The sequence below is a fragment of the Bufo gargarizans genome, chromosome 2 (genome assembly GCF_014858855.1).
Source record: "Bufo gargarizans isolate SCDJY-AF-19 chromosome 2, ASM1485885v1, whole genome shotgun sequence".
NCBI lineage: Eukaryota > Metazoa > Chordata > Amphibia > Anura > Bufonidae > Bufo > Bufo gargarizans.
This window is the reverse complement of record NC_058081.1, coordinates 40801528-40814300: the sequence shown is the minus strand read 5'-3', so window position 1 is coordinate 40814300 and position 12773 is coordinate 40801528. Positions and strand designations below refer to the sequence as shown.

General features: G+C 48.8%; 1 protein-coding gene across 1 annotated transcript in view; it reads left to right on the top strand.

Annotated features, from left to right (window-relative positions):
• The first annotated feature begins 4235 nt into the window (after nucleotides 1-4235).
• Nucleotides 4236-12773, top strand: part of KRI1 (KRI1 homolog) — a 28523-nt gene continuing 19985 nt past the window's right edge. The window contains exons 1-11 of the mRNA XM_044278805.1: nucleotides 4236-4364; nucleotides 4931-5007; nucleotides 6040-6145; nucleotides 6573-6663; nucleotides 6751-6805; nucleotides 7070-7119; nucleotides 8522-8618; nucleotides 8882-8959; nucleotides 11017-11132; nucleotides 11923-12049; nucleotides 12186-12281. Coding sequence (XP_044134740.1) covers nucleotides 4289-4364; nucleotides 4931-5007; nucleotides 6040-6145; nucleotides 6573-6663; nucleotides 6751-6805; nucleotides 7070-7119; nucleotides 8522-8618; nucleotides 8882-8959; nucleotides 11017-11132; nucleotides 11923-12049; nucleotides 12186-12281 — 969 coding nt within the window. The 5' untranslated portion in view covers nucleotides 4236-4288. The remainder of the gene's footprint in view (nucleotides 4365-4930; nucleotides 5008-6039; nucleotides 6146-6572; nucleotides 6664-6750; nucleotides 6806-7069; nucleotides 7120-8521; nucleotides 8619-8881; nucleotides 8960-11016; nucleotides 11133-11922; nucleotides 12050-12185; nucleotides 12282-12773) is intronic.

Genomic DNA, 12773 nt, shown 5'->3' with positions numbered 1-12773 from the left:
TGCTGCGTCCGTATAGTACTATAGGTGACTAGTGCCACCGTGCTGCGTCCGTATAGTACTATAGGTGGATAGTGCCACCGTGCTGCGTCCGTATAGTACTATATGTGGATAGTGCCACCGTGCTGCGTCCGTATAGTACTATAGGTGGACAGTGTCACCGTGCTGCGTCCGTATAGTACTATAGGTGGACAGTGTCACCGTGCTGCGTCCGTATAGTACTATATGTGGACAGTGTCACCGTGCTGCGTCCGTATAGTACTATAGGTGGACAGTGTCACCGTGCTGCGTCCGTATAGTACTATAGGTGGACAATGTCACCGTGCTGCGTCCGTATAGTACTATAGGTGGATAGTGCCACCGTGCTGCGTCCGTATAGTACTATAGGTGGACAGTGTCACTGTGCTGCGTCCGTATAGTACTATAGGTGGACAGTGTCACCGTGCTGCGTCCGTATAGTACTATAGGTGGACAGTGTCACCGTGCTGCGTCCGTATAGTACTATAGGTGGATAGTGCCACCGTGCTGCGTCCGTATAGTACTATAAGTGGATAGTGCCACCGTGCTGCGTCCGTATAGTACTATAGGTGGACAGTGTCACCGTGCTGCGTCCGTATAGTACTATATGTGGATAGTGCCACCGTGCTGCGTCCGTATAGTACTATAGGTGGATAGTGCCACCGTGCTGCGTCCGTATAGTACTATACGTGGATAGTGCCACCGTGCTGCGTCCGTATAGTACTATAGGTGGATAGTGCCACCGTGCTGCGTCCGTATAGTACTATAGGTGGATAGTGCCACCGTGCTGCGTCCGTATAGTACTATAGGTGGCTAGTGCCGCCACTTTGTTGCCGTGGTGCATTCAGAAGATTAGAATTTGAGGTAGGCGGACGTGAACAGAAGGATTTTTATTTTTCCTCGTAATCCTCCCACTAAATGGCATTCTGAGATTTTGTTCCACAGATGAATGACTGAGGGCCCGGCGTGGGAGAGCAGCAGACAGGGCGACAGGAATTCAGGGAGCCATGGCGGAAAGCGTGTAACCCCTTGTGTGCCCGGGAAAAGGCAGCCACGTCTACGTCCTTATTCTCTGTTATCCGCCAGGTGGGGCTGGAATATCGTACTGTAACTGGACTCTTAGGCCCCATGCACACGGCCGTGTGCGGGCCGTGGAACCGCGGCCTGGATCCCTCCTGAGAGCAGGAGCGCACGGCGTCACTGGTTGCTATGACGCCGTGCGCTCCCTGCTGCCGGCACAGTACAGTAATACACTGGTATAGATCATACCAGTGTATTACTGTACTGTGCCGGCAGCAGGGAGCGCACGGCGTCATAGCAACCAGTGACGCCGTGCGCTCCTGCTCTCAGGAGGGATCCAGGCCGCGGTTCCATGGCCCGCACACGGCCGTGAAACACGGCCGTGTGCATGGGGCCTTATACTGATAAATTCTTATAATTGGACAATCCCTTGAAATGGGTTCTCTGGGACCTTTATATTAATGGCCATTCCTTGGTATAGGTCATCAATATCAGATTGGCGGGGGTCCGACTCCCAGCACCCTTCCTGATCAGGTGGAAACAGGCGACACAGCGCCATCCATTGTGTAGTGGCCAGGCCTGGTTACCGCAGCGCCTGAAGTAGTTCCAGTGAATGGCAACATAACCCCTCTCCTAACATGTGTTTTACTAAATATGTCTCCCCTATGAAATAAAGATTCCAGAGCATCTTTTCTCACAATACTGTGTTGTGCTGTTCCTCTCTTATTCCTCCCGGAAATTGTTGAATAAATTGGGGACATGTCCCTATATCATCTGATACTGTCGGTCAGCTCTGGCGGTGTCCGACACGGCAGGGACACGCCCCTTTTGACAAGGGGAATGAATGGTAATACCCAGAGGAATAACAAAGGGTCGACACTTTTCAGAACTATAAAGAAAGATGCTCCAGAATGGTTATTACATGGGGAATGCAATGCTTTATTAATAATGACATGTCAGGGGAAGTGACGGGTCCTCCTTTTGGGGAATAACTAGTGGGGAAAAAAATAAAATATATATATTATAATTTTTTTAAATTATTTTTTAGCCTTTTACATTTTTGCATCTTCAGAACTGTGCCCCCCCCACTCTGTTATCCGCAATCAGAAAGAAGGCATGAACAATTTTACTTTATTTTTAAATGCAAAATAATTAGTTTTTTATTACATATTATAAAAATAAAATATGGGTTTATTTTATCGCATGGTGCAATATATGGCCGTCTGCTGAAGCTCCAGCCGCAGTGTATTCTGTTTTTGGGAAGTAAATTTATTTTATGTGTGATTATTTTATTTTTATTTTTTTCTTCTATGTGGAATGAATATATTAATTTATTTACCTCATATGTTCTGTGGCTTGAGATTGAAGTTTGTTTTTTGACTGTAAGAAAAAAAGTAAAAAAAACAACTGCTGAGTATTTTTAAGTGTGGGTGCACGGCAGCGCTCTGGTTACAAACTGTATTTAACGTCTTTTTACGGCTTTTTTGTATTAATTTAATAAAACAATATGAATTTTCCGCCTTTCGCATGTCGAGTTGTATAAAATATGAATTTCTGTATTTATTACGTCCTGGAAGGAACTGTTCCCGGGGCAATTTTATGTTTTTAACTATTAAATTAATATTTGTGGACTTGAATTTTTCTTTCTTTTTTTTTTTTTGTATCTTTGTTACATTTGAATGTTTTTAACGTGACTGTGAAATTCTGGTGTTGTTGTCGTTCTCAGCGTCGCTCGCTGTTTGAGATCTGAATAAAAGAAATAGAAGATGGCCTGGTCTCCCTGACTCTTATTTTCTTGCAGGATGATGTGGATTGTAGTAGGTCTGGACCAGTGCTGAGGACCACATAGTGGAAGAGATGTAGAAAAGTGAGGACTCCCAGAGGCAGGGTATCCAATATGGCTGTGTTTTGGCACCGCCATGGAGCCACTTAATCCTTCTTGCCCCATCGCCTCCTGAGTCTCTCCAGATAAATTATTCCTCAGACACCCCACGGTACACAGGGAGCCATTTATGTTTTGACTCCGGAGCCCCAGCATGCCGCCAGTGCGCCCCATTAGGTCCCATTATGGATGAGCAAAGCAAACTTCGTATCCTAGAGCTGAAGTCGCTTCACTCAAAAGTTAGGATTAATGCTGTACAGAGATGAGTCTCAAACAGACCCCAGACCCCCTAGACCAGGCATCCTCAAACTGCGGCCCTCCAGCTGTTGTAAAACTACAACTCCCACAATGCCCTGCTGTAGGCTGTTCGAGCATGCTGGGAGTTGTAGTTTTGCAACAGCTGGAGGGCCGCAGTTTGAGGATGCCTGCCCTAGAAAAATAGAGACACCAGACCTCCTAAACAAAACACAGTCCCCAGACCCTCTAAACAAAGAGACCCCAGACCAGACCCCCACAGTCAAAAAAAGAGACCATACCCCTAAACAAATACAGACCCCCAACAGATACGGAGCCATAAATAAATACATATTTTTCCTAGACCTCCTAAACCAAGAGAGCCAGACCCCCTCTGTTTACAGTCACCAGGGCCCGTTAGGACTCTTACACCCTTATCAGTGGCCTATATAAAGGTCTGGTCTGGTGTCTGTATACAGAGAGGGGAACCTACTGGACCTCAGACCAATCGCCTCTCCACATCTCTCCTCTTCTGCCTCCGGCAGCATCCTCCTGTTACCCATGTGCAGAAATAGGGCGAGGTGAGTTTATGGGGTGTCCGAGAGATTCAGCCCTTTTTCCAGGTGTCTCATGGACATTCCACTAAGGTTCAGCTACCAGCATATAAATCCCATTTCTAATCTGTATCAGTTCTAGGAGACAAGTGATTTTTTTTGTACCTGTAGCCGCCACTAGAGGGAGCTGGTATACAGCCAGCACCGAGATCAATGGGAGCTGTGTTAACTAGTCTGCGCTGTCCTCCCCCTAGTGGTCGCGCCGTAAATGTCACAACTTGTCACCGGTCTATAGGCAGACAAAGAGAATATCATTGAAACCGCATTACAAGTAAGGAGCCCTAAAGCAGAAGCAGCGCCCCTAAACCATAACGGGAGGAATTCACGCTAACAGGATGCAGACCCTAGTTTAAACAAATAAAATACAATTCTGCATTTCGCCACGCCCCCCGCAAATACGATTGGCTTTTGGGGTTGGAACGCAAGAAGCGATCTCCGGATTCGCCAGTGTCTCTAGTGGAACGCATGACGTGAGTGAGTGGGCGTGTCCTGTAAGGTAACGTGGTTTCTGGTCGAGGACAGCATGGCCGAACTCAGGATAAATCGCAAGTTCGCCGAGCGCTATGACCGCTACCGGGAGAAGGAGGAGCTGCAGCGCCGTAAGTGTCCTCCCCCCCCCTGGGGCTGCACGCCGTGCTATAGCCGTTACCGGAAATGCTTGCCCCTTCCTTCACTACTGCCCCCTCCTCTGGCAAAGGCCTGCGAGAAGTGCAACTCCCAGCGTGTAATAAATCTCTAGAGGGACGATGGGACTTGTACTACTGCATCACAAGGATATTATAGCCTGATGTATTCTGGGACTTGTAGTTCTCACCAGCCTGTGCCAGTCACAGAAGCCCCCCATTGCACACTGTGGCAGCAACAGTGCCCTCCATTACAGCCCCAGGCGCCCCCCGTCGCGGCGCGCGCCAGCCACAGGCGCCCCCCGTCGCGGCGCGCGCCAGCCACAGGCGCCCCCCGTCGCGGCGCGCGCCAGCCACAGGCGCCCCCCGTCGCGGCGCGCGCCAGCCACAGGCGCCCCCCGTCGTGGCGCGCGCCAGCCACAGGCGCCCCCCGTCGCGGCGCACGCCAGCCCCAGGCATCCTTTGCAACTGAACAGGCAACAGATATACGCCAAGAATTGGCGTATATCTGATAATAAATGACCCCCTTTGTGTCTGTGCAGTGAAGGATCGATATGGAGACAAGGAAGATGACGGCAGCGGATCCTCCAGCTCTGAGTCAGAAAGTGAAGATGACCTGGTGGGTACCGAGCAGTATGGCTGCGGCGGGTGATGGGGCAGTCCGATGTTACCCCACCCATCACCTCGTGGGTGTAATGGCACTGCTGTGGTGCTCTGAGTCTTTTTCTTGTCCTTTTCGTTACTGGTGCCACATGGAAACCATCAGCAGGCAGATGAGCTGTCGGTGACTGATCTGGTTTTCTTATGTGTCCTTACATAACAACGACCTGATTGGTTCATTATCATCCTAATAGGTTTCGGTTCTAACTAACTGATGGGGCATCCAGCTGCCGGCCGCTCCCCAATAATCTCATCGCTGGGGTCCTGCTTTAAGAACACTATTTGAATGTTCATTTGCTACTATTCAAGTGTTAAAGGGGATAGCCCATCTGGCTAGGATATGCCTCCAATGTCCGATAGGTGCAGGTCTCGCCTCTGGGACCTGTTCCCATCTCTCGACTGGGGCTCCCGAAGTGAACGAGAGTGCACCGTGCGAACGCAGCCGCCCTCTATTGACTTCTATGAGAGTGCCAAAAATAGCTGAGCAGGCGCTTTGGCCCCGTTGTAGTGATAGGTGGCATATCCTAACGATGTGGGCCAACTCCTTGACTGATCCAAGCTCTCCTTGGTGTTTACACATTATCAGAATTATTTAGAAAATAGGATCCGTCAATGGCAACTTTTTGATGGGTCACATGACAATGATGCCGGCTGTACAGTTTGTGTTACTGAAGTGTTGTGCTCACTTTTACACTTGGGGCTGATTCCTTCTGGGCATAAGAAATGGTCCCCAGAAGGGCCAGTCCGGGGGCCAGAAGAAGCGAGCCCCGCCTCCAGGACTCCCAGACACCTCCGGTTTTGTAGGAGTCAGGGCTGCAGAAGTCGTGTGTCCTGTGACCCTTCTGAGCCATGGATAAACCTGGTCCTATTGGCTCCCCCTGAGATAAGCGGCATCAGACGCTTATCTCCGTGCACTTGGTTTGCCTATGTCTGTGGGTGACTAGGATGTTTACTGTCTGTAGCAGAAGATACTGACCCCCCTGTTCTGCAGGAGATCGACCCCCAGCTGGACAAGGACTTCTATCGGACTCTGTCCCTCCTCAAAAAGAAAGATCCGGTCATCTACAAGGAGGATGTCACTTTCTACCAGGAAAGCGGTAAGAAGATCAGCTCAGCCCCCGCTAAGTAGATACCCGCCGTCCGTATTACTCAACGGGGTCTGGTGTGGATCAGCCCATGGGATGCTGGACCCTAAATGACCTGGTGCCCATTGAAGCCAGTGTAATGGACATCCTGGTACTACAGATTAAAGAGCAGGGGGGTGTAAGAGGTTAAAGGGGTTTTTCGAGGACTGTATTACTGGTATCCCTAGGGTAGGTCATCGATATCAGATTGGTAGGGGGTCCGACTCCCGATACCCCCATCCATCAGCTGTTTGAACGGCTGCTGCCCTCCAGAACAGCACCATAAATTTGGTAGTGGCCAAGAACGGTACTGCAGCTGTTTCCGTTCACTTAAAGGGATATTCTCGTTAGAACACGTTATTCCCCATCTGTAACATATCATTGATATTCTGCTCCTCAGATCTACCTGCCCCCAGCCAGAGCAAAACGTCCAAGGAGAAGCCCATGTACCTGAAGGACTATGAAAGAAAAGTCATCCTGGAGAAGGAAGGGTGAGGACGTCACAGGGCATTGGTCACCCTCTGGGCAGGTGCTTGGGTTTTGGGGTCACTCATGTTAGTTTTCTTCTTTTCCTGTAGTAAATATGAGGATGAGGACAGCTCGGATGGAGAGGACCAGCTAATGCAGGATCAGGTAATGTGGGGACCAACCTAGTCAACAACTCCCCCAAGTAGCGGGCAGAGCCATGGGGGGGGGGGGGGTCTACCGCTCACTAAGGACCAGCATCGCTTGTGTCTTAGATTGCGGCTTGGTTTTATTGAGCTGGGTGAGGCTGAGCTGTAATACCGCACACAACCTGTGGACAGGGGTGGCGCTGTTTACTCCACCAAAAAGCACCATGTTTTTCTAATACTTTGTATTTTGTAAACTAATGTAAACTAATTTCCTGTTTTTCAGAGAGCTCGATCCCCAACGTATATAGAGGAACAGCGGCAGATCCGAGACGGGTGAGGAGCTAGGTGACAGTCTGCCCCTCCCACCACAGACAGGAGGGAGGAGCTAGGTGACAGTCTGCTCCTCCCACCACAGACAGGAGGGAGGAGCTATGTGACATGGGGTCTGCCCCTCCCACCACAGACAGGCGGGAGGAGCTATGTGACCTGGAGTCTGCTCCTCCCACCACAGGGTGACACAGACAGGAGGGAGGAGCTATGTGACATGGAGTCTGCTCCTCCCATCACAGGGTGACACAGACAGAAGGGAGGAGCTATGTGACATGGAGTCTGCTCCTCCCACCACAGGGTGACAGACAGAAGGGAGGAGCTATGTGACATGGAGTCTGCTCCTCCCACCACAGGGTGACACAGACAGGAGGGAGGAGCTATGTGACGTGGAGTCTGCTCCTCCCACCACAGGGTGACACAGACGGGAGGGAGGAGCTATGTGATGTGGAGTCTGCTCCTCCCACCACAGACGGGAGGGAGGAGCTATGTGATGTGGAGTGCTCCTCCCACCACAGACAGGTGGGAGGAGCTATGTGACGTGGAGTCTGCTCCTCCCACCACAGACAGGTGGGAGGAGCTATGTGACGTGTAGTCTGCTCCTCCCACCACAGACAGGTGGGAGGAGCTATGTGACGTGGAGTCTGCTCCTCCCACCACAGACAGGAGGGAGGAGCTATGTGACGTGGGGTCTGCTCCTCCCACCACAGACAGGAGGGAGGAGGTATGTGACGTGGGGTCTGCCCCTCCCACCACAGACAGGAGGGAGGAGCTATGTGACATGCATTTAACCCTTTCAAACTCCATGACATATTTTATTGGTGGGAGGGCTTTAGTGCAAATTGCTGTACTTGTAGCAACGGGGAGAATAGAAGCGGAGGTGCTGCAACCCCAGGGGTTTGGGGCCATGAGCATGAAGGTTCCCTTCATGTACAATAAATAAATTGGACGACCCCTTTAAAAATATAAAAAGAAAAAAAAACACAAAAAAACGTATTTCTAATTATAATGCTTTATTTATATAAATATAAAAAATACATAATTGGAATCATTGCATTCGTATCGACCCGTATATTGCATAGTGTGTAATATACTGAATGGGAAACGCCATAAGAAATAAAACAAAATTCAAGAATTGCTTTTTTTTTTTTTTTTTTTTTGTTCATCCTCTCCAAAAATGGAATAATATGTGATAAAAGTTCATGTCTCCTCCCCTTAAAAGTTACAAATAGTGGCCGTGAAATCACCAACTCATCCTGCAAAAAGTTATGGGTTTCTGGATGCGAAGATGGAAAAAAAGATGTGTCCTTAAGGGGTTAATTGAGAAGTGCACTAAATACAGTAAAAATGAAAAAGTTCAGGTTTGGCACCGGGCCCTCGGTTGACTTGTTTTTCTCTGAATTTGAAGTTTCCGGAAGTTCGTTGAGGACAGTGACGACGACGATGAAGAGGAGGAGACCACAGCAAATCTGCTAACAAAACGCCTAAAAACCAAGAAAGAGCAAGTAAGTGTGTCCAAGGCAAACCCACCCCTACATGTAATCGCCTGAAGTCTTGTAGTATTCACTCTTGGCCACTAGAGGGCTCTAGTAAGACCTTTCTACAGGATGTAACTGACTTTTTTTAGATCTGAAATCACAAACCTGTGGCTCCCCAGCACTACAACTCCCATCTTGCTAGGGACTGTAGTCTTGTCGCAGTTGGAGACCACCAACTCAGACAGAGGTGGTCTTGCACAACCCTAACATTTTCCTTGATGGTCTCGCAGGAGCAGGAGGAGGAAGAACACATTGCTTGGCTCAAGGGACAGAAGGACATAGAAAATAAAGATGAAGTGAAGGAAATGGTGAGTAATAAATCTCCCCGAGCTGTGGTGGAGGCAGAAGCATCTCTGTAGCTCTTTGTGAAACCACAAAGTGTCCACGTGTTCCAAGGACTTACCTCCTTAAAGGGGACTGGAGTTTACATATGGCCTGTGATGCGCATGCTGCTGCACAGGGCGCAGTCCACAGCCTCGCGGTGTCATGGGTCTTGGCGGTCCCTCTCATGACTGAGAATTTACCATTTCTCTGTCACTTCCAGTTCCAAGACTTGTGGCTCTTGAATGGAGAGCATTTTTTCCACACACTACTGTCAGTTTTAAAGGGAATCTGTCATCAGCCACCTCCCTAATGAACTGCTGTGGGTCACCTGATTAAAACGCTGGTTTTGTTTTGTAGATCCGAGGCTCCGTTCCCGAGTTCCTTTTTCTTAATATGCAAATTAGGCCTTTGGTGCAATGAGGGCACCACATTTGCTCTTGTTGCACCCAAGCTTTGCCCCTTTCTGTGCAAAGCAGTGAGGGAGGTGGCAAGGACCAGAACTTGGGTACAACAAGAGCAAGGGTGACGTCCTCATTGCACAATAGGCCTAAAATGAAAACAGCGTTTTCATCAGATGGACTACAGCCATGTGGCTATTCAAACAGCTGGATAGGGAGGTCACTGGTGACAGATTTCCTTTATAGGGGTTCTCCGACTCTGGATAGGTGATCGGTGGGGGTCCGACATCAGGGTGAATTGTTCTGAGCTGCACCTAGGCCACGTGACGGATGGTCATGATGTCACTGGCCTAGGTTTAGCAACAAGAAGGTCACAGGGGTGGTGTTCTCAAACAGCTGATCTGTGGGGGTCCCGGTTGTTGGATCTCCACCGATCAGATACAAAGAGTTGGATAATCCCTTTCAGTTTTTTAAATAGGCTGGACAACTCCTTTAAAGAGAACCTGTCATCAACTTTATGGTGACCTCACCGAGGGCAGCATAAAATAGTGACAGAAATGCTGATGTCAGCGGTGCGTCACTCATGAGCTAAAGGTAAGTGGTTGCCGAGAACCAGCATCATAATCATTGCAGCCCAGGCCTGGAGAAGAGTCAGATCTACCCGAGAAGAGTCCTGGTTATCCATAATCTCCTGCTCTCCCGTCCATCTGCTGATGATTGGCAGTTATCTCCTAGAGAGAAAGGGAGAAAACTAGGTAGAAGCCGGTCAGTCATCAGCAGGTGGGCAGGAGAGCAGGACTTCATGAATAACCAGGACTCTTCTCAGGTGGCCGGGACTCTTTTCCAGGCCCAGTCTGCAATGATTGTGATGTTGGTTCTCGGCAACCATTTACTGCTAACTTATAAATGACAGACCGCTGAAATCATCTCACCTGTCTGTGTATTCTGCCGTTAGTATGGGCAGCATAACGTTGATGACAGGTTCCCTTTAAGGAAACTGCTTGTCTTTGGCATCACCTAGGTAGTTGTAGCTCCAACGTTATGTAGATAATTCGCAGCAGGATACTCGGCAGCCCTAGATACAGCGCACAGGAGAGGCTGCTGACTGCACCTAGTACAGCCTCAGGCACATCATGGCAAGGTGGAAACTCCAATCCATTGCACCGAGAGGCAGGGGCTGCAATAGTTGTCGCTACGGAAAAAGGAAATGGCCTTTAGGAGATTAGGTAACACAGGGCCAAGAAGATTTGTGCCGGGCGGCGATCTTGGCAGAATCTGGTGATACGTTATTACACATGAGACTGCAGGGAAATCAGATAGCATTCACATGGAAATCTATGGCAGAGGTCAGCAACCATGTGAAACTATAACTCCCAGCATGCACCCTTACTCAGCTGTTCTCGTAACTCCTGTAGAAGTGGAAGGAGGTTGCTGATCCCTGTTCTATGCTATGGTTCTCTGGAATCAGCCATTTCCCGCATTCTTCAGTGAGAGAGCAAGGTTTCTTAGTTCTAGGAGTTCCTATGAAAGCTGGGTGGCCATTACGGCTCCCACCCAGCCATGCTCATCAGGAGTCTGGAAAAGCTGGGTGACATCGGAAGCCATATTACCCATCGTGCAATCTGTGTGTCTTGTCTGTGCAGGATTATCTGAAGCAGTACTGGAATGATCCTTCACTGGACGAAGGAGAGAAATTCCTGAGAGATTATATTCTGAATAAGGAGTACAAGGAAGACGATGAGGAAGAGGATGACGAATGGTGATCTTACAGGGGCTGTCCGAGTGTCACCAGATATACATATCCATTGTAAACCCCACTAATCACAAGGATCCCGTGACCTTCATTCTACACATCCGAGCGAGGGAGTGAAATGGAGAGTCTGCCCCCCGTTTTTGAGTACTTCCCATTATAGTCTATGAGAGATGTAGAATCGGCCCAGAGAGGGTGCTGTTTATATGTGGTATTATAGAGCTGACGATCAGAGTTAACCGTTAGGGCTAGGGATAAACTAATCGACTTCGGATGAAACATCCGAAGTCGATTCGCATAAAATGTAGTTCTAATACTGTACGGAGCAGGAGCCGTACAGTATTAGAATGTATTGGCTCCGATGAGCCAAAGTTATTGCTTCGCGAAGTCGCGAGACTTTGCGCAATAGCGTCATAAATTAATTTGTACTGTAAAAAAGCTTTTCCCGAACTCTGGTTCGGTTCCAAGGTACCAGTGGGTGGTCGGACCCACTGATTAGGTACTGATTGCCACATGTTGCTACAAGTGTGGAAACCATAGTGTAACCGTTCAGGTAGTTTAGAGATAAGACTATGCAGTGGTAAAACTTGGCTTAGTAAATAGGAGACCCTTTTCACCCTGATTTTTGAAGGCCCAGAACTCAGAATGGCCACATAATGAAGAGCCAGCAATGTCATTGGCTTGATGATCAAGGATACCCCCCCCCCCTTATTATTACACTTATGTTGGGCGATAATTAGTATAATCTTGCAAAGAGAAGTTAGTAAGATGTTGATTGTGTTCTTATGGCTCCTTTCAGCCCTCCAGCGTTGGAGGAGGCTGCTCATGTCTCGGACTCGGAAGACGAGGGGGAGATTTTCTTAAAGAAACAGGAAGATTTTGAGAGAAAATACAATTTTAGATTTGAGGAGCCCGAATCTGATTTGGTAAGTGGAGACCGTGGATGAGATGTGTCGTCATGAATGGAAATGGGCCAGCTCTCATTCACTTTCAGGAGAGTGTATTACAATCATTGTGTCTTTATTACTTAATGATTGATTGTCTTATCCATTGTGTATCCAGATTAAGACTTTCCCTAGAGCTATCGCACAGTCAGTGAGGAGGAAAGACGACCGGAGGAAGAGGAAACGAGAAGAGATAAGGGAGAGAAAGCAGAAGGTGAGTCCTGGAAAAAATAGGTAAGGCTACTTTCACACCAGCGCTTCGGTGTCCGCCTGTGAGATCCGTTTCAAGGATCTCACAAGCGGCCCCAAACGGATCAGTTTAGCCCCAATGCATTCTGAATGGATGCGGATCACTTTGGCTCCGTTCCGCCTCCATTCCGCTCTGGAGGCGGACACCAAAACTCTGCTTGCAGCGTTTTGGTGTCCACCTGGCCGTGCGGAGCCAAACGGATCCGTCCTGACTTACAGTGTAAGTCAATGGGGACGGATCTGTTTGACGTTGACACAATATGGTGCAATTGCAAACGGATCCGTCCCCCATTGACTTTCAATGTAAAGTCAGGACGGATCTTTTTTTTACATAGAATGCCGACGGATCCGTTCTGAACGGATCCCATTGTTTGCATTTATAGGTGCGGATCCGTCTGTGCAGACACCAGACGGATCCGCACCTAACGCAGGTGTGAAAGTAGCCTTAAGTGACTTC